Genomic DNA, 23206 nt, shown 5'->3' on the forward strand with positions numbered 1-23206 from the left:
GAGACTAAGAAGGGATGGGATAGAGGTCTATAAAATCATGAGCGGTGTGGAGAAAGCGAATAAGGAAACGTTATTTACGTGTTTCCATAATATAAGAACTCGGGGCCACCCGATGAAACGAACGGGCAGCAGGTTTAAACCAAATGAAATGAAGTTCTTCACACAGCATATGATCAATCTGTGGAACTCCTCGCCGGAGGAGGTTGTGAAGGCTCGGACGAGAACAGGGTTTAAAAAAGAGCTCGATAAATTCATGGCGGTTAAGTCCATGAATGGCGATTAGGATGGGTAAGGAACGGCGTCTGTAGCCTCTGTGCGTCAGAGGGTGGAGATGGACGGCAGGAGAGAGATCGCTTGATTTCCTGTTCGGTTCACTCCCGCTGGGACACCTGGCCACTGTCGGCAGACAGGATACTGGGCTGGTTGGATCTTTGGTCCGACTCAGTACGGCCGTTCTTCTGTTCTTCCTCAGTCGCTTCTCGCCGGTACGATCCCTCCCCCCTAGTCCTGCTCTTTTTTCCTCATTGGTCCGTCTTGTCCCTTCGCAGCCCAATCACCTGGTGGGCCTCAAGCGGAGCTACATCCAACTGTCCTTCAACACGGTGGATGACCTGGTGAAGGTGCGGAGGGAGATCTCGCCCGCTGTGAAGAAGAACCGGGAACGAGACCAGGCGAGCGACACCTACACGACCATGCTGTCCAGGTAGACGTTGGATTAGGAGGGATGTGTTGTCACCGGTGCCTACTCTTGCATCTGTTGGTGCGAATGGCCATAGATCGATCTATCGGCCACAAATCTATCTAGCTCTTAATTGAACCCCGTGAAAGATCTGGTTTCCCCCACTTCCTCTGGCGAGGAGTTCCGCCGGTTAACGGTGCACGGCGGGAAGGAAAATGGCCTTTCGTTTTTCAACTTGCTTCCTAGAGCTGCTTTTTCATTGTTTCTTCTTTTCTGGGCCTAAGACCTGTCCTGTGACTGTGTTTTTCCTGGTTTTCCCCACATCCTGTGGCGAGGGGTTCCGCAGGTTAACGGTGCGCTGAGGAAAGAACAATGGTCTTTCCTTTTTCAACTTGCTTCCTAGAGCTGCTGCTTCATTGTTTCTTCTCTTCCGGGCCTAAGATCTGTCCTGTAACCGTGCTTTCCCTGGTCTTCCCCACATCCTCTGGCGAGGAGTTCCGCAGGTTAACGGTGCACGGCGGGAAGGAAAATGGCCTTTCGTTTTTCAACTTGCTTCCTAGAGCTGCTTTTTCATTGTTTCTTCTTTTCCGGGCCTAAGACCTGTCCTGTGACTGTGTTTTTCCTGGTCTTCCCCACATCCTCTGGCGAGGAGTTCTGCAGGTTAACGGTGCGCTGCGGGAGGAAAAATGGCTTTTCGTTTTTTTTCCAGGGCCGGTCCTACCATGAGGTGAACTGAAGTGGCTGCCTCGTGTGCCAGGCTGTGGGCGGGGGGAGGGGGGCCACCACTAAGCCCCAGAGTGTAGAAATTTGTGTCTGCTGCCGGTGCAGATGTATTCTCTCCGCTCCTGGATGCGCAGAGATGGTGGAGTGCTGTGCTGGAGGAAGGAGGGCACAAGGGACTTTTCCAAGTTTTGGCCCAAGTGAGGGGTCATGGTGGCATCATTTGAGCTCCCTGCCTCCGGTGCCAAAATGTTGTGGGCCGGCCCTGAATTTTTCAGCCTGCTACCTAGAGCTGCTGCTTCATTGTTTCTTCCGGGCTTAAGACCTGTCCTTTCAGCCTGCTACCTGGAGCTATTTCTTCTCTTCCGGGCCTAAGGCCTGTCCCGTGACGGTGTTTTTCCTGGTCTTCCCCACATCCTGTGGCGAGGAGTTCCGCAGGTTAACGGTGCGCTGAGGAAAGAACGATGCTCTTTCGTTTTTCAACTTGCTTCCTAGAGCTGCTTCTTCATTGTTTCTTCTCTTCCGGGCCAAAGACCTGTCCTGTGACCGTGCTTTCCCTGGTCTTCCCCACATCCTGTGGCGAGGAGTTCCGCAGGTTAACGGTGCGCTGCAGGAAGAAAAATGGCCTTTCGTTTTTCAACTTGCTTCCTAGAGCTGCTTTTTCATTGTTTCTTCTCTTCCGATCCTAAGACCTGTCCTGCGACCGTGCTTTCCCTGGTCTTCCCCCACATCCTGTGGCGAGGAGTTCCGCAGGTCAACGGTGCGCTGCGGGAAGAAAAACGGCCTTTCGTTTTTCAACCGGCTACCTAGAGCTGCTGCTTTGTTTCTTCTCTTCCGGGCCTAAGACCTGTCCTGGGACCGTGCTTTTCTCCGCTCTTTTCAGCGCTCTGATCGGTGGCAGCCTGACCATGGATGAAGAGGGGCCCTCGAAGAAGACCATCAACCAGATGGACAACATAGTGGACATGCGGGAGTACGATGTGCCCTACCACATCCGTCTGTCCATCGACCTGAAGATCCACGTGGTGAGTGAGGAAGCCGGTGGGCCGGGAGGGTAGAGGCGATGGTGATATTTCGCTTCTCCTAATTCTCCCGTTGTGGTAGGCGCATTGGTACAACGTCCGCTACCGGGGCAGCGCGTACCCTCCGGAGATCACCCGCCGGGATGACCTGGTGGAGCGCCCGGTGAGTACCCCGATTCGGGAGGGGAGCTAATCGGTGGTTCGTTATCGTTTGCGTGAAGTTGGCTTCTCTCAGGAGATGGTGGCCTTTTCCATCGCCTACCACCGGCTCACAATCTCCATGGTGCCGGGGTGGGCTCTGTAGCAGTCGGATGTCACCGTTACGGAGACCTGACAGATCGGTGGTCACCGTTCAGCGGTGCGTGGGTGGGTTCCTCCTGTGCGTTGCGTTGGCTTTGTGTGAGTCGTCCACGCAACAGACACCGGGAGCGCCCCCGTCGGCCACAAAAATCAAGGCGCCCAGCCAGGTGTGTTGTCCAACGAAGTACAATGGTCACTGTCAGACTGTACCGCACCACTATGTGTATGTACCCCGGAACCACTATGTGAATGTACCCCCGAAAATGCCGGACAAAGACACCCTCTTCAAAATACAACCTTACGTACAGGTACAAACAAAGTACACCTCACTCCTGCTGTGTCACCCTCTGACGTTGCCTAGAAGCCACCCGTCACCGGGTGACTTGATTACACCCTCTCTGTCCAGCCTGTTGTCGTGTTAGACCCTGTTCTGATTGTGGGTCGGTGTGTCCCTTTTACCTGTAGGGAGCGGGTGGTCCTTTTGACGAGGGGGTGGTACCATCCTTCCGGACTGGGCTTTCAACCCATGCCCAACGACTGTTTTCCAGCCAGTACCTCGTACCAGTGACTGGGTGACACCTGCGCCTGTGGCCAATTCGGGGTTTGCCATCTCGGGCCTGTTTGTGTCCGGTTCGGCTCGCTTCATGTTAGTGAAGTCTTGAGTGTTGTTAGCTGGGCCTCCTACCTAGGCCTCAGGTTGGCCTACCTACCTACCTAGGCCACCTACCTAGGCCTTACGCCTCAGGCCTCCTATCTACCTACCTACCAAGACCTCAGGACCTACCTACCTACTGGTCTGCCTACCTACCAATGCCTCAGGTCTACCTGCCGGCCTACCTAGGCCTTACACCTCAGGCCTCCTACCTACCTACCAACCAAGACCTCAGGTCTACCTATCTAAGCCTCACACCTCAGGCCTCCCACCTACCTAGGCCTCAGGCTGGCCTACCTACCAGGACCTCAGGCCTACCTACCTAGGCCTCCTTCCTACTTAGGCCTCACACCTCAGGCCTTCCACCTACCTAGGCCTCAGGCCGGCCTACCTACCTACCAAGGCCTCTGGCCTACCTACCTACCAAGGCCTCTGGCCTACCTACCTAGGCCGCCTACCTAGGCCTTACACCTCAGGTCTCCTTCCTACCTAGGCCTCAGGCCTCTTACCTACCGGTCTACCTATCTACCAAGGCCTCCTGCCTGCCTACCTACCAACCAAGACCTCAGGTCTACCTACCTTGGCCTCCTTCCTACCTACCGGTCTACCTACCTACCACCCAAGACCTCAGGTCTACCTACCTTGGCCTCCTTCCTACCTACCGGTCTACCTACCTACCACCCAAGACCTCAGGTCTACTTATCTAGGCCTCCTTCTTACCTACTGGCCTACATACCTACCAAGGCCTCCGGCCTACCTACCTACCAACCAAGACCTCAGGTCTACTTATGTAGGCCTCCTTCCTACCTACCGGCCTACCTACCTACCAACCAAGACCTCAGGTCTACCTACCTAGGCCTCCTTCCTACCTAGGCCTTACGCCTCAGGCCTCCTACCAACCAAGACCTCAGGTCTACTTGTCTAGGCCTCCTTCCTACCTACCAGCCTACCTACCTACCAACCAAGACCTCAGGTCTACCTATCTAGGCCTCCTTCCTACCTACCTACCAACCAAGACCTCCAGTCTACCTACCTAGGCCTCCTTCCTACCTACCTGCCTACCTACCTAACAAGGCCTCCAGCCTACCTACCTACCAATCAAAACTTCATGTCTACCTACCTAGGCCTCCTTCCTACCTAGGCCTCTCACCTACCTAAGCCTCAGGCCTGCCTACCTAGGCCTCCTACCTAGGCCTTGCGCCTCAGGTCTCCTTTCTACCTAGGCCTCACGCCTCCTACCTATCTACCTACCAACCAAGACCTCAGGCCTACCTACCTAGGCCTCACGCCTCAGGTCTCCTTCTTACCTAGGCCTCAGGCCTCCTACTTACCAGCCTACCAATCTACCTAGGCCTCCGGCCTTCCACCTACCTAGGTCTTATGCCTCAGGCCTTATGTCTCAGACGTCCCACCTACCTAGGCCTGAGGTGTAAGACCTCCTACCTAGGCCTCCAGTCTCTTACCTAGGCCTTCTACCTACCTGCCAAGGCCCTAGTCCTACCTAGCCCTTACGCCTCCTACCTACCTATCTAGGCCTCAGACCTCCCACCTACCAGCCTGTGCTACGTGGACTTTTGTTTCGGACTCGCCTCTTTCTACCGGCTGCTTGGATTGACCGGCGGTCTGTCTGCCTCCCGTCATCCGGCTGGCAGCGCGGAGCCAGGCGCCCGTGCTGAGCTGCTCGGCTCGGGTCTTTTTCAGGACCCGGTGGTGCTGGCCTTCGACATCGAAACCACCAAGCTGCCCCTGAAGTTCCCCGACGCGGAGACGGACCAGATCATGATGATCTCCTACATGGTTGATGGCCAGGTAGGGCGGAGATGTTGCCTGCCAACCTGGCGTGTCTCTGGGCTGCCCTCTCCCCAAAATCCAGGCCCTGGTGACTCCCCAAAATCCAGGCCCTGGTGACTCCCCATCTCTGGGCGCCGGAGCTGTTCTGAGGACACGGCACCCGTCCGCTAATTCTTCTGCTTTGCCTCCTCCCAGGGCTACCTGATCACAAACCGGGAGATCGTCTCGGAGGACATTGAAGATTTTGAGTTTACGCCCAAGCCGGAGTACGAGGGGCCCTTTTGCGTCTTTAACGAGCCCGACGAGGTGAGCTGGGGCAGCCGAAATCCGTCTTGTTCCCTGTCGCCCTCCCGGCTCTAAGCCGGCCGGGAGGCACCACGCTGCTTCCTTGGGGCCGGACAATGTCATCACGGCGCCTGAGTCGCTTTTCTTCCCGGCGTGGGGTCGGGCTGCGGCTGCTCAGGGCCTGCAAGAGGAGCAGAGGGTGGGAGCGGGCAGGTGACGTTGTAGCCACAGGTCTCGCTTTTCTCCGAAATCCAGGCCCGCTTAATCCAGAGGTGGTTTGAGCACGTCCAAGAGACCAAACCCACCATCATGGTCACGTACAACGGGGACTTCTTTGACTGGTAAGGGGACGCCGTAGGGGAGAAGTCAGCCGGGAGCTGGTAGGCGGCTGTGTCCTCTGCCTTTGTTTCCCTGGGGAGTCCTGCCCCCAGAGAGTCGCTGTGCCGAGGGGCATCCAGGCCCCAACGTCTGGGAAGGGGAGGGGACTGGGCGGAGCTCTGACTTCCGTGTCGGGAAAACCCACCAGGTGTGAAAGGCCTTCTCCAGGTGGACGAGGGTCGGTGTCGCCTCCCTCCGGGCGCCCTTCTCCGGGGGACGAGGGTCGGTGTCTCCTCTCTCCGAGGGTCGACGTCGCCTCCCTCCGGGCGCCCTTCTCCGGGGGACGAGGGTCGGCGTCTCCTCTCTGCGAGGGTCGACATCGCCTCCCTCTGGGCGCCCTTCTCCGGGGGACGAGGGTCGGCGTCTCCTCTCTGCGAGGGTCGGCGTCGCCTCCCTCCGGGCACCCTTCTCCGGGGGACGAGGGTCGGTGTCTCCTCTCTCCGAGGGTCGACGTCGCCTCCCTCCGGGCGCCCTTCTCTGGGGGACGAGGGTCGGCGTCTCCTCTCTCCGAGGGTCGGTGTCGCCTCCCTCCGAGCGCCCATCTCCCGGGGACGAGGGTCGGCGTCGCCTCCCTCCGAGCGCCCATCTCCCGGGGACGAGGGTCGGCGTCGCCTCCCTCCTAGCGCCCTTCTCTGGGGGCCGAGGGTCAGCGTCTCCTCTCTGCGAGGGTCGGCGTCTCCTCCCTCCGAGCGCCCTTCTCTGGGGGCTGAGGGTCGGCGTCTCCTCCCTCCGAGCACCCTTCTCTGGGGGCCGAGGGTCGGCGTCTCCTCTCTGCGAGGGTCGGCGTCTCCTCCCTCCGAGCGCCCTTCTCTGGGGGCCGAGGGTCAGCGTCTCCTCTCTGCGAGGGTCGGCGTCTCCTCCCTCCGAGCGCCCTTCTCTGGGGGCCGAGGGTCAGCGTCTCCTCTCTGCGAGGGTCGGCGTCTCCTCCCTCCGAGCGCTCTTCTCTGGGGGACGAAGGTCGGCGTCACCTCCCGACTAATCTCCCCTTTCCTCCTTCCCATATGAGGAGAGGTTAAAGCAATGGGGACTTTTCAGTTTCGAAAAGAGGCAACTGCGGGGGGATACGATAGAGGTCTATAAAATCATGAGTGGTGTGGAGAGGGCGGATAAAGAAAAGTTATTTATTAGTTCCCTAAATAGAAGAACTAGAGGACACCAAATGAAATGAATGGGGAGCAGGTTTAAAACGAATAAAAGAAAGTTCTTCTTCACACAGCGTGTTGTCAACCTGTGGAACTCCTCGCCGGAGGAGGCTGTGAAGGCTAGGACTATAATAGAGTTTCAAGAGAAGCTAGATAATTTCATGGAGGTTAGGTCCATAAAAGGCTATTAGCCAGGGGATAGAAATGGTGTCCCTAGCTTCTGTTTGTCTTCACACAGCGTGTAGTCAACCTGTGGAACTCCTCGCCGGAGGAGGCTGTGAAGGCTAGGACTATTACAGAGTTTAAAGAGAAGCTAGATAATTTCATGAAGGTTAGGTCCATAAAAGGCTATTAGCCAGGGGATAGAAATGGGGTCCCTGGCCTCTGTTTGTCAGAGGCGGGAGAAGGATGGCACGAGACAAGAACGGCCATGCGGATGAGATGAAAAAGCTTGATTTGGCAGCTCCGCGTCCAGGAGAAAGTGCCCAAGGAAACGTGTTCCCCTCACCTAAGAACTAGGCATCAGCCAATGACGTGAATAGGCTGAACCCAAACAAAAGGCTGGTTTTTCGGCGCCCCGTGCACAACCAGCGGAACTCCTTGCTGCAGGAGACAAATCGCTTGATCATTGTCTTCGGTCCACCCTCTCTGGGGCACCTGGTGCTGGCCACTGTCGGCAGACAGGCTACTGGGCTAGATGGACCTTTGGTCTGACCCAGTACGGCCGTTCTTATGTTCTCCCCAGGCCGTTTGTGGAGACCCGAGCCGCCGCGCACGGGCTGAATATGTACAACGAGATTGGGTTCCAGAAGGACAACCAAGGGGAGTACAAAGCCTCGCAGTGCATCCACATGGACTGTCTGAGGTACCCGGGCACCCCGTCCCTTCCCCTCCTGGCTCTGGGGGAAAGTCGGAGGGCTGGGGACCGACGCGCCGTTTCCCGGGATCGGGCCGGCTCGTGTTTTCGAACACAGCCCGGCCTGACGGTTGTTCCTCTCAGGTGGGTGAAGAGAGACAGCTACCTGCCGGTGGGAAGCCACAACCTCAAAGCGGCAGCCAAAGCCAAGCTGGGCTACGACCCGGTGGAGCTGGACCCCGAGGAGATGTGCCGGATGGCGACGGAAGAGCCGCAGGTAACGGGAGACGGGCCTGGGGCGATATCGCCGGACGCGGGATCCGTCCGGGCGCCGTGGCGAGTTCCACGGTCGTTCACCGGTGGCGAAGGGGCCGCCTCCGATGTGGCGGGGAAGGCTCCGTGTCCGCCGCGCCGCTGAATTCATCCGCCTGTTCCCCCGGCAGACCCTGGCCACGTACTCGGTGTCGGACGCTGTCGCGACCTACTACATGTACATGAAGTACGTGCACCCTTTCATCTTCGCCCTGTGCACCATCATCCCCATGGAGCCCGACGAGGTGAGTTGGGGCAGCGTTCCCGCTCTGCTGAGCGCTAGGGCGGCCACCTAGGAGAGATTCGGGTGCCGCCCGACTGCTTGGTAGGGTGGCCAGAGCTGCGTTTCTGTGCGGGTACACTTCTGCTTGCACCTTGGTGCACGCAACAAAATTTATTCCATGCGCAGGTGGCAAAAACGAGAGAGGACATTGGTGGTGGGCGCCCAGGAGAGATTCAGGTGCCGCCCGACTGATTGGTAGAGTGCCCAGAGCTGCGTTTCTGTGCGGGTGCACTTCTGCTTGCAGCTTGGTGCACGCAACAAAATTTATTCCGCGCGCCGATGGCAAAAACGAGAGAGGACATTGGTGGTGGGCGCCCAGGAGAGATTCAGGTGCCGCCCGACTGATTGGTAGAGTGCCCAGAGCTGCGTTTCTGTGGTGGTGCACTTCTGCTTGCACCTTGGTGCACGCAACAAAATTTATTCCGCGCGCTGATGGCAAAAACGACGGGGAACATTGGTGGTGGGCGCCCAGGAGAGATTCAGGTGCCGCCCGACTGATTGGTAGAGTGCCCAGAGCTGCGTTTCTCTGGTGGTGCACTTCTGCTTGCATCTTGGTGCACGCAACAAAATTTATTCCGCGCGCCGATGGCAAAAACGAGAGAGGACATTGGTGGTGGGCGCCCAGGAGAGATTCAGGTGCCGCCTGACGGATTGGTAGAGTGCCCAGAGCTGCGTTTCTGTGGTGGTGCACTTCTGCTTGCACCTTGGTGCACGCAACAAAATTTATTTCACGTGCAGATGGCAATAACGAGAGGGAACATTGGTGGTGGGTGTCCAGGAGACCTGCAGATCGGTCTCCAGCTGGCAGGGTGGCTCCCCTAGAGAGATTCAGGTGCACCGCGGCTCATTGCTAGTGTCCATAGCTGTATTTCTATGGGTGGTGCACTTCTGTCTTCACTTTGGTGCATGGAACAAAATTTATTCCACGTGCAGATGGCAATAACGAGAGGGAACATTGGTGGTGGGCGCTGAGGAGAGATTCAGGTGCTGCTTGGATGGTTGGTAGAGTGCCCACTGCTGTGTGTCTATGGATGGTGTATGTCCGTGTGCGGCATGGTGCACACAACAAAATTTATTCCGCGCGCCGATGGCAAAAACGAGAGAGGACATTGGTGGTGGGCGCCCAGGAGAGATTCAGGTGCCGCCTGACGAATTGGTAGAGTGCCCAGAGCTGCGTTTCTGTGGTGATGCACTTCTACTTGCACCTTGGTGCACGCAACAAAATTTATTCCACGTGCAGATGGCAATAACGAGAGGGAACATTGGTGGTGGGTGTCCAGGAGACCTGGAGATCCGTCTTCAGCTGGCAGGGTTTTGATCTTTACCCCGAGGGAAGCTGCTTGTACTACCAGTCGTGAGGACGTTTCCTGCCCTTGCACTAATACTGGTGACGCAGGCAGTTGCGATGTCTCGCACGAGCCCTGGTGATGCAGGGAGAGGTGGCGCTGGCACGTCCGCACACTTCGCCACCGGGAAGCCGTGTCCGTGCGCATGCGACCACTCCCGAACATCACTACAGCCCCGTGTCGATTTTGCCTGTCTCCTCCCCCCGCCAGGTGCTCCGGAAAGGCTCCGGGACGTTGTGCGAGGCGCTGCTCATGGTGCAAGCCTACCACGCCAACATCATCTTCCCCAACAAGCAGGAGCAGGAGTTCAACAAGCTCACGGACGACGGGCACGTGCTGGACTCGGAGACCTACGTGGGCGGCCACGTGGAGGCGCTGGAGTCGGGGGTTTTCCGCAGCGACATCCCCTGCCGCTTTAAAATGGTGCGCGCCAGGACGCGCTCTCCCCTTCTCCGGGGGGGCGGTGGGGTGTAGTCGTTCTTCCTCCTTAATTTTCGGTTGGGTTGGGATCTTGCGGACCTGGGCGTCGGAATCCAGACGGAGCCAAAAAACCTTGTTAGGAAAGGAACGGAGACGGAGCCAACCCAAAGGGAATGCTGGGATTCGGGACTTCACAGCATCGGAGTGAACCCTACAGTCGGCCACCCTGGGCAGCGCCTGTCTTCCTGTCCCCTCAGCACCCCACACAACCTCCTGTCCTCCTCCACGCCCTACCTACAGTCCCGAATGCACGCCCGGGGGGTGTGGCTTTCCAGCTGGCCTCGCTGGGGGATGAGAAGCCCCCATCCCCTTTGGTGCCGCTAGATCAGTGTTTCTTAAACTGTGTTTCCTGCTGTGAGGCAGTTGGAGGTGTTCCCCGGAGTTCAAAATGGCCGCCCTTAAAGGGACAGGCGATTTTTTTTTTTTTGCGCGCAGCAAAAAATCTTTGTCCCGTATAAAAAAAAAAATTGGTATTCCCTCAGTCTTAAAACGTTTAAGAAACGCTGAGCTAGACCCTGGGACGCGAGAGCCGTTTTCAAGTACAGAGAGTCCCCGCCTGACGAACGCGTTACGTACCAAACACTTGGTCGGAACGCGATCGGTTCGGGAGTCGGACTCCATTCGTTGAAATGGGACACCGCGCTGTTCGTAAGCGCGGCGCGCTGTTCGAAAGTCGGGGACCGGCTGTCCGGGAGGTGGGTCGTAAGGGCGGGTGGTCGTACGTCGATGCATTCATAAGTCGGGGACTACCTGTACCGACGAGGGTTCACAAGGAGGAAAAATTGTTCGGGGCCTCTGAGGATAGGACAAGAAACATCGGGCTGAAATTGCAACAATGGACGTTTAGGTTGGAAGTTAGGAAGACATTTTTATCTATCCGGGTGGTGGAAAACGGGAGTAAGTTGCCGAGGGAGGTTGTGGAAACTCCATTGCTGGAGATATGGAAGAGCAGGGTGGATAGATATCGACCAGGGTTGGTCTAGACCGGTGTTTCTCAACCAGTGATACGAGTACCCTTAGGGGTACTCGAGAGAAGTCTGGGGTGTACGTCACCACAACTGAAATTTGGAGAAAACTGACTTTGTTTTACGTTTTACAGTGCTTTCTTACTTTAGTACTTTTTACACCTCAAAATTTCATCGCCTGCCTGGCTACGATGAAGTCGTTTCAACAAATGTGTTGCAACGGTAGAAAAAAATGTTGCGTGTCTATAAGTACCCCCAGTAGCTACAGTTTTCAATTTTTGTTGTGTTTTGTATGAAGTACTCCTTTTTCAAAAAAAGTTGAGAAACACTCGTCTAGATGGGGCTTAGTCCTGCCGTGAGGGCAGGGGATTGGACATGATGACCTCTTGAGGTCTCTTCCAGTTCTATGATTCCGTAAACATCTACCAGGGATGGTCTAGATTGGGCTTGGTCCTGCCAAGAGAGTAGGGGACGGGACTTGATGACCTCTCAAGATCCCTTCCAGTTCTATGATTCTGTAGACATCTACCAGGGATGGTCCAGATGGTGCTTGGTCCTACCGTTAGGCAGGGGACTGGACTTGACCTCTCGAGGTCCCTTCCATTTCTAGTGTCCTGTGATTCTGCAGACATCTACCAGGGATGGTCTAGACCCGCGTTTCTCAAACTGTGGGTCCCGACCCCCTCGGGAGTTGCGAGCAACTTAAAGTGGGGTCGCGGTATCACCGAGTTTGAGAACCCCTGGTCTAGACGATGCTCAGTCCTGCTGTGAGGGGCAGGGGACTGGACTTGATGACCTCCTGAGGTACCTTCCAGGTCTATGATTCTGTAGACATCTATCAGGGATGGTCTAGATGAGGTTTGGTCCTGCCAGGAGAGTAGAGGACGGGACTTGATAACCTCTCGAGGTCCCTTCCAGTTCTTTGATTCTGTAGACATCTACCAGGGATGGTCTAGATGGGGCTTGGTCCTGCCGGGAGGGCAGGGGACTGGATTTGATGACCTCCTGAGGTCCCTTCCAGTTCTATGATTCTGTAGACATCTACCAGGGATGGTCTAGATGGTCTTGGTCCTGCTAGGAGAGTAGAGGACGGGACTTGATGACCTCTCGAGGTCCCTTCCAGTCCTATGATTCCACAGACATCTACCAGGGATGGTCTAGATGGTCTTGGTCCTGCCAGAAGGGCAGGGGACTGGACTTGATGACCTCTCAAGGTCCCTTCCAGTTCTATGATTCTGTAGACATCTACCAGGGATGGTCTAGATGGGGCTTGGTCCTGCTGGGAGAGTAGAGGACGGGACTTGATGACCTCTCGAGGTCCCTTCCAGTCCTATGATTCCACAGACATCTACCAGGGATGGTCTAGATGGTCTTGGTCCTGCCAGAAGGGCAGGGGACTGGACTTGATGACCTCTCAAGGTCCCTTCCAGTTCTATGATTCTGTAGACATCTACCAGGGATGGTCTAGATGGGGCTTGGTCCTGCCGGGAGGGCAGGGGACTGGACTTGATGACCTCCTGAGGTCCCTTCCAGTTCTATGATTCTGTAGACATCTACCAGGGATGGTCTAGATGGTCTTGGTCCTGCTAGGAGAGTAGAGGACGGGACTTGATGACCTCTCGAGGTCCTTTCCAGTTCTATGATTCTGTAGACATCTACCAGGGATGGTCTAGATGGTCTTGGTCCTGCCAGGAGGGCAGGGGACTGGACTTGATGACCTCTCAAGGTCCCTTCCAGTTCTATGATTCTGTAGACATCTACCAGGGGTGGTCTAGATGGGGCTTGGTCCTGCCGGGAGGGCAGGGGACTGGACTTGATGACCTCGCAAGGTCCCTTCCCGTTCTAGTGTTCTAGGATTCTGTTCTCCTCCTAGGTAGTGTATGTCTTAGCCAAGGAAGGGAGATGCCTCCTAGAGTGAGTTGTAGGTTTGTATGGGCCCATCTACAGCTCCATAGCTACGTCCCCACCAACCAGGGGGGGTGAGAAGAGCTGGAGATGGCCTCATTGTTACTCCATCCCTTCCCACGCCTCCCCCCAGAATCCCGCTGCCTTCGACTTCCTGCTGCAGCGTGTGGAGAAGACGCTTCGGCACGCTATCGAGGAGGAGGAGGGCTTGCCGTTGGATCAGGTCACCAACCTCCAGGAGGTAACTCGGGCCTTGGCCTGCTTCTGGGTGGGGCACAAGCCCATCTCCTGGAGGTGTGTTAGCTCCCCGTTTCGGTCTTGAGTTCGCCTCTTCCCTTCCTGGCCCCGTTGCCGTTGTGTCCCGCACTCGACCTCAGAAGCGAGGGGGTATTGCGTCTCCTGAGGCTCACCCTAAGCATGCTCTTCCATGGGCTCGTAGGCCGGGTCCTTGGGCGCTCTGTGGTCACGGGAAGGTGGTGTGACCCCTTCCGCTCCTGTCTGGCCTCTGCCTCTCTCCCCTCCCCGTAGGTGTGTGATGAAATCAAGGCCAAGCTGAGCTCCTTGAAGGACATCCCAAACCGGATTGAGTGTCCCCTCATCTACCATCTTGACGTGGGGGCCATGTACCCCAATATCATCCTGACAAACAGGCTGCAGGTAGGTAGCGGGCCAGGAGGGCGGGGCCCTGAGGTCGAGGCGGGCGTTTGGAAGGGCTTGCTATAAAACAGTGTCAATAGACTTCAGCTCAGATTGGGTGTTAACTCTGAAACCTAATGCTGGCTGGCCAGGCGATAGCTCTGAAACTTAATGCTGGCTGGCCAGGCGTTAGCCCTGAAACCTAATGATGGCTGGATTGGTGTTAGCTCCAAAACCCAATGTTAGCTGGGCCTGTGTTAACTCTGAAGCCTAATGCTGGCTGGATTGGTGTTAGCCCCGTAACCTAATGTAGACTGGACTGGTGTTAACTCTGAAACCTAATGTGGGCTGGATGGGTGTTAGCTCCGAAACCCAATGTTACCTGGCCATGTGTTAACTCTGAAACCTATTGTTGGTTGGACATGCTAACTCGGAAACCCAATGCCGGCCGGACAGGCGTTAGCTCCGAAACCTAATGTTGGCTGGACATGTGTTAACTCTGAAGCCTAATGCTGGCTGGATTGGTGTTAGCCCCGTAACCTAATGTAGACTGGACTGGCGTTAACTCTGAAACCTAATGTTGGCTGGATGGACATTAGCTCTGAAGCCCAATGTTGGCTGGACATGTGTTAACTCTGAAACCTAATATTGGCTGGATGGATGTTAACTCTGAAACCTAATGTTGGATGGTAACGTCAACAGTGTCTTGGTGTTGCTATAAAAGGAGAGATGTCTCTAAGGGGACAGAGCACTGAAGCTGCTAGCTGTCTAGGCTGCAGGGTTAGCCGCAGGCCCGATTCTCTGATCTTTCTCTGTCTCCCTCCCTCTCCAGCCTTCGGCGATGGTGGACGAGGCCACGTGTGCTGCCTGCGATTTTAACAAGCCGGGTGCCAATTGCCAGCGCCGGATGACCTGGCAGTGGCGAGGGGAATTCAGTGAGTGTCGCCGCGCCGGCCTCGAGCGGTTGTTCCCCGCCTCCTGCCCCGGCGCGCTCACGGCTGCCCTTCCCTTGCAGTGCCCGCCAGCCGTAGCGAGTACCACCGCATCCAGCAACAGCTGGAGTCGGAGAAGCTGCCGCCGCTCTACCCGAACGGCCCGCCCCGGGCCTTTCACGAGCTGTCCCGCGAAGAGCAGGCCAAGTTTGAGAAGAAGCGCCTAGCAGGTCGGACACGGTTGCGCCAGCATCTTCGGGGGGCCCCTCCAGCGTTTGGGTGCTTGGCGCGGAGTGTCAACCCCTTTACGTTGTGAACCACGCCCTCGAGGCACAGCTCCCTGCTCTAGTTGGTGGAGAACGCGGGCAGATCGGCCTACACCAGCGTTTTAGTGTGTTCCGCGGCACACCGGTATGCCGCAGGGCAGTCGGAGGTGTGCCGTGGAGAGAACAGAATTCAAAATGGCTGCCCTTAAAAGGCCAAGCCTCTTTTTTTTTTTCTTAAAACCTCAACTTTTCTTTGGGGGCTGCTTTTTTGTCGGGTGAAAAAAAAACTTTGGTGTTCCCCATGAAAAAGAAAAGTGTTTGGGGTTCCTCGGTCTTAAAAAATTTAAGAAACATTGGCCTACCGTGTGAACAGCTGATTTATGCCTGATGGGCGTTCACTCTGAAACCTAATGTCGGCCAGTAACGTGTGTGCTCTTACTGCCTATGAGGCACTGTGGGGCAGACACAGCCCCCTATGCTGGGGGTGCCGGCAGAGTGGGGGTGTGGGTAGAACAGCTTTATCTCTCTGGCGCAGATTACTGCCGCAAGGCTTATAAGAAGCTGCACGTCACCAAGGTGGAAGAACGTGTCACCACCATCTGCCAACGGGAGAACTCCTTCTACGTGGACACGGTGCGGGCCTTCCGGGACCGGCGCTACGAATTTAAAGGGCTGCACAAGGTACGGCGCTTGGATCCCTCTGCCCTGGACAAATGCGAAGTTCTCTGCTTCGGAAGGGACGATCCGCGTCCCACCTACAAAACGGGAAGCGACTGTCTAGGAAGGAGTACGGCAGAAAGAGATCTGGGGGGGGAGAGTGAACCACAAGCGAAATATGAGTCAACAGGGCGACGCCGTTGCAAAAACAAACGTGAGTCGGGGAGGCCTTGTAGTGAGCAAGACACGAGACGTCGTTCTTCTGCTCGGCTCTGCGCCGATTAGGCCTCCATTGGAGTTTTAAGTCCAGTCGTGGGCCCCACATTTCCCGGACAAGGTGGAGAAATGAGAGAAAGTCGAGAAAAGAGCAATCCAGATGATGAAAGGTCTAGACCGTAGGTTCCCAAACTGGGTGGGAGGGAGGGTGTGAAGAAATTCTACGGCGGGCACGAGGTGACCTAGCCCCCTCCGAAGAAAGAGCCCCATCTGTCTAGTTAAAAAAAAATTCAGAAAATCCATGTTGGGACAGAGAAAGGATGGAGCGTCCCGGGCAGACTTCAAAATGGCTGCCTTAAAAGGGCAATGCCTGCTCTGCTCTTAAAAGGGCAACTTTTTTTTTTTTTTTTTTTTTTTTTTTTTAAAACATTGGTCTGTTTTTCGGCCCCCATCCCTTGCTTTTTTGGTTTTTTTTGGTTCAAGTTTGGCTGCTATTTGGGAGGGGGGAGGCGCGGCGTGAGGGTTTCTCAAAAAGGGGGCGTCGTGCCGAAAAGTTTGAGTACCATTGGTCTAGGCGACATGAGGGAAGACGGAAGAAATTGGGCTTCTTTAGTTTGGTAAAGAGAAGACGGAGAAGGGACAGACGAGCAGCTGTCGAGTACTTGAAAGAATCATAGAAACCCAGGGCTGGAAGAGACCTCAGGCGTCATCAAGTCCAGCCCCCTGCCCAAGGCAGGACCAATCCCAACTCAATCAACCCAGCCAGGGCTTGGTCAAACCGGGACTTAAACACCTCTAGGGATGGAGACTCCACTACTCCCCTAGGGAACCCGTCCCAGGGGTTCCCCACTCTCCTTGGGAAATCATTTTTCCTAAGATCCAACCTCGACGTCCCCCACTGCAACGTTGCTCCTTGTTCTGCCACCACTAAGAACAGCCTCTCTCCATCCTGTTGGGACCTCCCTTCAGGAAGTTGAAGGCTGCTCTCAAATCCCCCCTCGCTCTTCTCTTCTATCGACTAAACAAACCCAAATCCCTCAGCTTCTCGTTGTAGGTCGTGTGTGCCAGGGCACCCTGTTGACTCATCTCCAACTTCTCATCCACTGTAACCCCCAGGTCCTTTTCTGCAGAACTGCTACTTAGCCAGTCAGTCCCCAGCCTGTACCAATACTTGGGATTCTTCCGTCCCAAGGGCAGGACTCTACACTTGTCCTTGTTGAACTTCATCCCATTTCTTTCGGCCCAATCCTCCGATGTGTCTATGGGTACGTCTAGACTACAGGCTTTTGTCGATAGATACTGTCAACAAAGAGCGTCTAGGCTGCATCCAGTTCTGTCGACAGACCAAGCCGCTTTGTCGACATGACAGTATAGACCAGGCATGTCCAAAGTCCGGCCCGCGGGCCAATTGCGGCCTGTGTTCCGGTTTAATACGGCCCCACAGGTAATTTGGCAATATCTATCTTTTATGGCCCCCAACGAATCCATATGTATTGAGATGAATACATTGTAAAATCTCAGTTAATGTTAATTGGTCTAAATCAGTTATAAATATATTTGGACACAACATGTATACTTGGTGTTATGTTCCTGTTCATATTTTTTGAACTTAAAAGTTGACAGACAACCTTTATTACCAATAATATGTAATGTACTTTACAATGTTCCTGACACATTTCAGCTTCCTGGATTTTTTTTTCATCTGGCCTTCAGATATGAAAGGCAGAGTGATTTAACACCTGTTTAGATTGGTCATCCATGTGACGAAATGAAAAGTATGCCGTTTGCAATAAACTTTGCATAAAATAGTTCATTTGCATTTAATTTTAATGGTTCAAAGAATGTCAGGCAAAATGGTCGGCCCTCACGCATGTTCACGTCATCAAATCTGGCCCTCTTTGAAAAAAGTTTGGACACCCCTGGTATAGACGAAAGGACAGTGTAGATGCAATAACGTCTTCTGTCGACAAAAGGCATTATTCCTGGCAGAATGAGATGTACTGCCGTCGGCAAACCTGCCACGTTCTGTTGACATTGGGTCGACAGAACTCAGGGTATGTCAGATACTGTTGACAAAGCTACTGTCGACAAAGAGCGTCTAGACTGCATCCAGTTCTGTCGCCAAAGCAAGCCGTTTTTTCGACATGACAGTGTGAACGCAAAGGACAGTGTAGATGCAATAACGCCTTCTATCGACAGAACTCTGTCGACAAAAGGCGTTATTCCTCGTTGAATGAGGTTTACAGCCGTCAACAGAACTGCTAAGTTCTGTCAACGTTATGTCAACAGAACTCAATGGCTGTGTAGACGCAGGTATAGTTTCGTCGACAAAACTCCACTTTTGTCGACAAAACCCTGTAGTCTAGACACACCCTCAGTGGGGGTGTGTCTAGACTACAGGGTTTTGTCAACAAAAGTGGATTTTTGTCGACGAAACTATACCTGCATCCACACTGCCTTTGAGTTATGTTGACATAACGTTGACAAAATTCAGCAGTTCTGTTGACGGCTGTAAACCTCATTCTACAAGGAATAACGCCTTTTGTCGACAGAGTTCTGTCGATAGAAGGCGTTATTGCATCTACACTGTCCTTTGCGTCCACACTGTTATGTCGACAAAGCGGCTTGCTTTGTCGACAGAACTGGATGTAGTCTAGATGCTCTTTGTCGACAGAACTGGATGTAGTCTAGACACACCCTAAGCCACTCTGGACCCAATCCCTGCCCTCCAGTGTCTCTACCTCTCCCCCTAGCTTAGTGTCAGCTGCAAACTTGCGGGTGATACAAGGAGGGAGGAAAAAGTGTTCTCCTTGGCCTCTGTGGATAGGCCAAGCTGCAATTTAAGCCCGTTGCTTCGAGCAAAGTTTAGGTTGGACATTAGGAAAAACTTCCTAACCCTCTGGGTGGCTAAAGACTTGAATAAATTGCCCAGGGAGGTTGTAGAGTCTCCATCCTTTGAGATACTGGATAGGCGTCTATCAGGGATGGTCTAGACAGTGCTGGGTCCTGCCAGGAGGGCCGGGGACTGGACTTGATGACCTCTCGAGGTCCCTCCCAGTTCTGATGTTCTGTGAAGTCTTGCTCCTTCAGCCCAGGTGAAGGGAGACGGGTTGATATGCCACGCTGACCCGTGCGGCGCTCTCTCCTCCCAGGTATGGAAGAAGAAGCTCGCCGCGGCCGTTGAGTCGGGAGATGCCTCGGAAGCGAAGCGCTGCAAGAACATGGAGATCCTCTACGACTCCTTGCAGCTGGCGCACAAGTGCATCCTCAACTCCTTCTACGGCTACGTCATGCGCAAAGGGTGGGTGCTGGGCACAGGTCGCCCCGGGGAGTCGGTGCCTTCATCCAGCTGGTCCCTGGGCCTGTGGGTGACACAGGGATCCTGGCATGCACCCCCCACCTCCCACCCCCGGTCTGGCATTGCTATGGTGGCCCCGAGAAGCCAACTGAGAGGAATGCCACGCGGGGCGTATTGGCGTTGCTATGGTAGCACCAAGAGGCCAACTGAGAGGAAGGCCCCACGGGCCGTATTGGCGTTGCTATGGTAGCACCAAGAGGCCAACTGAGAGGAAGGCCACACGGGGCGTATTGGCGTTGCTATGGGGGTACCAAGAGGCCAACTGAGAGGAAGGCCACACGGGGTGTATTGGCGTTGCTGTGGTGGCCCCAAGAGGCCAACTGAGAGGAAGGCCTCACGGGCCGTATTGGCGTTGCTATGGTGGACCCAAGAGGCCAACTGAGAGGAAGGCCCCATGGGCCGTATTGGCGTTGCTATGGTGGCCCCAAGAGGCCAACTGAGAGGAAGGCCCCACGGGGCGTATTGGTGTTGCTATGGTGGCCCCAAGAGGCCAACTGAGAGGAAGGCCCCACGGGGCGTATTGGTGTTGCTATGGTGGCCCCAAGAGGCCAACTGAGAGGAAGGCCCCATGGGCCGTATTGGCGTTGCTATGGTGGCCCCAAGAGGCCAACTGAGAGGAAGGCCCCACGGGGCGTATTGGTGTTGCTATGGTGGCCCCAAGAGGCCAACTGAGAGGAAGGCCTCACGGGCCGTATTGGCGTTGCTATGGGGGTACCAAGAGGCCAACTGAGAGGAAGGCCTCACGGGCCGTATTGGCGTTGCTATGGGGGTACCAAGAGGCCAACTGAGAGGAAGGCCTCACGGGCCGTATTGGCGTTGCTATGGTGGACCCAAGAGGCCAACTGAGAGGAAGGCCTCACGGGCCGTATTGGTGTTGCTATGGTGGACCCAAGAGGCCAACTGAGAGGAAGGCCTCACGGGCCGTATTGGTGTTGCTATGGTGGACCCAAGAGGCCAACTGAGAGGAAGGCCTCACGGGCTGTATTGGCGTTGCTATGGTGGCCCCAAGAGGCCAACTGAGAGGAAGGCCCCATGAGCCGTATTGGCGTTGCTGTAGTGGCCCCAAGAGGCCAACTGAGAGGAAGGCCCCACGGCCTGGTCCCGGGGAAGGGGATAGGAGTTTTGACCTTCCAGGGGCAACCTTCTTGCTCTTCAACCTGCCCTTCTGGGGCTGCTGGCTGTGCCCTTTGGTTGGCCCCGGTTCAAGCCTGGCCCCTCTCGCCGACAGGGCCCGTTGGTATTCCATGGAGATGGCCGGCATCGTTTGCTTCACTGGCGCTAACATCATCACGCAAGCCAGGGAGCTAATTGAGCAGATTGGGTAAGTGCCGGAGGGGATTTACGGCCCCCGGGCGGGGGGCTGCGGAAGGGGGCACTTGGCTGCAGACCCCGTGGCATGAGGGCTTGTGGATTGCAGATGGGCACAGACGTTCTCCCACATGGAGGTGCCTCCACGTTGGCTGGGCATGCTCTTCAGATCGGCCAGGCCCGTGTTGCCTCTTCCACGATGTGCTTTCCCTTCCTAGGAGACCGCTGGAGCTGGACACGGACGGAATCTGGTGCGTCCTCCCCAACAGCTTCCCAGAAAACTTCGTCATCAAGTCGACCAACGCCAAGAAGCCCAAGGTGACCATCTCCTATCCCGGCGCCATGCTGAACATCCTGGTGAAGGTAAGGCCAGCCCCAGCTGGGAGGAGTGGCCAGGTCAGGACCAGTGGGGGACTCTCTGCTCCCCTTGCCTCCGCTGGCCTGAACCGTGCTCCCGGTGGCTCGCCAGGCCGGGTCTGCAGTGACGGAGTCCCGTGGTGCTGTGTTGGCAGGAAGGCTTCACGAACGATCAGTACCAGGAGCTGGCCGACCCGGCGACGCTCACCTACGTGACCCGCTCCGAGAACAGCATTTTCTTTGAAGTGGATGGACCCTACTTGGCCATGATCCTTCCCGCCTCCAAGGAGGAGGGCAAGAAGCTGAAGAAACGGTGAGTGTCTCTGCGGGATCGCGAGGGAGGCACCTGGGCTGTTCATGGACAGGAGCACGAGGCGAGCTGGGCGGTGGCTGGTCATTGCTCAGCGCTGCACGGGTCTTGGGAAATCTTTCCACCGCTCTGTCTTATGCCAGCTTCTTCGCTTCGTTAGTCTTCTGCGTCTTTCTTCATCCAATGTTTCCTTGCTCATCCTCTCTTCCTAGTTCCTGGACCTCTGGTAGGTATCACCATGGGAAATACTTTTCTTGGGTTGGTCACTGTCGTCCTCCAAACCATCGTTGTCCTCTGTCTTGAGGGGTCCACCGTCGTCCTCCAAACCACCGTCGACCTCTGTCTTGAGGGGTCCACCGTCGTCCTCCAAACCACCGTCGACCTCTGTCTTGAGGGGTCCACCGTCGTCCTCCAAACCACCGTCGTCCTCTGTCTTGAGGGGTCCACCGTCGTCCTCCAAACCACCGTCATCCTCTGTCTTGAGGGGTCCGTCGTTGTCCTCCAAACCACCGTTGTCCTCTGTCTTGAGGGGTCCACTGTCATCCTCTGTCTTGAGGGGTCCACCGTCGTCCTCCAAACAACCATTGTCCTCTGTCTTGAGGGGTCCACCGTCGTCCTCCAAACAACCATTGTACTCTGTCTTGAGGGATCCACCGTCGTCCTCCAAACCACTGTCGTCCTCTGTCTTGAGGGGTCCACCGTCATCCTCCAAATCACCGTCATCCTCTGTCTTGAGGGGTCCGTCGTTGTCCTCCAAACCACCGTCGTCCTCTGTCTTGAGGGGGTCCACCGTCGTCCTCCAAACCACTGTCGTCCTCTGTCTTGAGGGGTCCACCGTCGTCCTCCAAACCACCGTTGTCCTCTGTCTTGAGGGGTCCACTGTCGTCCTCTGTCTTGAGGGGTCCACCGTCGTCCTCCAAACCACCGTTGTCCTCTGTCTTGAGGGGTCCACTGTCGTCCTCTGTCTTGAGGGGTCCACCGTCGTCCTCCAAACCATCGTCGTCCTCTGTCTTGAGGGGGTCCACTGTCCTCTGTCTTGAGGGGTCCACCGTCATCCTCCAAATCATTGTTGTCCTTTGTCTTGAGGGGGTCCACTGTCGTCCTCCAAACCACCCTCATCCTTTGTCTTGAGGGGTACGTCATCGTCCTCCAAACCACCATCGTTCTCTGTCTTGAGGGGTCCGTCGTTGTCCTCCAAACCAGCGTTGTCCTTTGTCTTGAGGGGGTCCACTGTCGTCCTCCAAACCACCCTCGTCCTTTGTCTTGAGGGGTACGTCGTCGTCCTCCAAACCACCGTCGTTCTCTGTCTTGAGGGGTCCGTCGTTGTCCTCCAAACCAGCGTCGTCCTCTGTCTTGAGGGGTCCACTGTCGTCCTCTGTCTTGACTCTTTTGTAACAACATTATTTCTCACCCCAACTCTTGTGCTTCGGAGGTCTTCTGTGGTTCCCCTCAACCAGTTCGTTTTTGCTGAGAAACCTTCTGTCCCCCTCTTCTGGGCGTGGATTTTTTTCTCCTTCCCCCTTTCAGTATGGGTGCTGTTATGCTGATTTCTGCTTTGATCCGAAAATGGCTGCGGGATGGGGGCAAGTGGGTGTGGTTGCTGACCCGGGTGGACACCATGGCCTGTCGGGGCCGTTCCCCACTTGTCCGCATGGAGAAGATGGGGGCTCACAAAGAGTTGACAAGAACCAGTGTCTGTAGAGAGGAAAAGTGACAAGGAGTCCTGTGGCACTTTATAGACTAACTGAAGTGTAGGAGCATAAGCTTTCGTGGGCAAAGACCCACTTCGTCAGACCCACAGGGCTACCCCTCTGATGTAGAGAGGAAGTTTTTTTAACAAAAACTTCCTCCCCAGAATCACGGTACACCGATTTTGGGGAATTTGCTGCCCCCATCAAGTGCTTTTTATCCCTAAAACTGGGGGCGTGGGGGGGGGGCGGGGAGAGACACTTTAAAGTCACTCCCAGAGGTACTCCAAGCTCTTTTGCCCCTAACGTACTTGAAAACAGAGAAGAGAAAAACAAGTTGCAGTCTCTGGTAGCCGACCTCT

General features: G+C 55.5%; 1 protein-coding gene across 2 annotated transcripts in view; it reads left to right on the forward strand.

The window, feature by feature from the left end:
- Positions 1–23206, forward strand: part of POLE (DNA polymerase epsilon, catalytic subunit) — a 56903-nt gene that overhangs the window by 5814 nt on the left and 27883 nt on the right. For both annotated transcript variants that reach the window (XM_075897865.1, XM_075897864.1), the window contains exons 6-24: positions 549–703; positions 2283–2424; positions 2504–2584; positions 5075–5182; positions 5360–5470; positions 5705–5790; positions 7715–7834; positions 7970–8102; positions 8269–8382; positions 9977–10189; positions 13250–13357; positions 13645–13773; positions 14585–14687; positions 14768–14914; positions 15486–15631; positions 18976–19124; positions 20410–20502; positions 20708–20852; positions 21002–21159. In XM_075897865.1, the coding sequence (XP_075753980.1) occupies positions 549–703; positions 2283–2424; positions 2504–2584; positions 5075–5182; positions 5360–5470; positions 5705–5790; positions 7715–7834; positions 7970–8102; positions 8269–8382; positions 9977–10189; positions 13250–13357; positions 13645–13773; positions 14585–14687; positions 14768–14914; positions 15486–15631; positions 18976–19124; positions 20410–20502; positions 20708–20852; positions 21002–21159 (2441 nt within the window). The remainder of the gene's footprint in view (positions 1–548; positions 704–2282; positions 2425–2503; positions 2585–5074; positions 5183–5359; positions 5471–5704; positions 5791–7714; positions 7835–7969; positions 8103–8268; positions 8383–9976; positions 10190–13249; positions 13358–13644; positions 13774–14584; positions 14688–14767; positions 14915–15485; positions 15632–18975; positions 19125–20409; positions 20503–20707; positions 20853–21001; positions 21160–23206) is intronic.

This window comes from Pelodiscus sinensis, chromosome 15, assembly GCF_049634645.1.
Source record: "Pelodiscus sinensis isolate JC-2024 chromosome 15, ASM4963464v1, whole genome shotgun sequence".
NCBI classification, from domain to species: Eukaryota; Metazoa; Chordata; order Testudines; family Trionychidae; genus Pelodiscus; species Pelodiscus sinensis.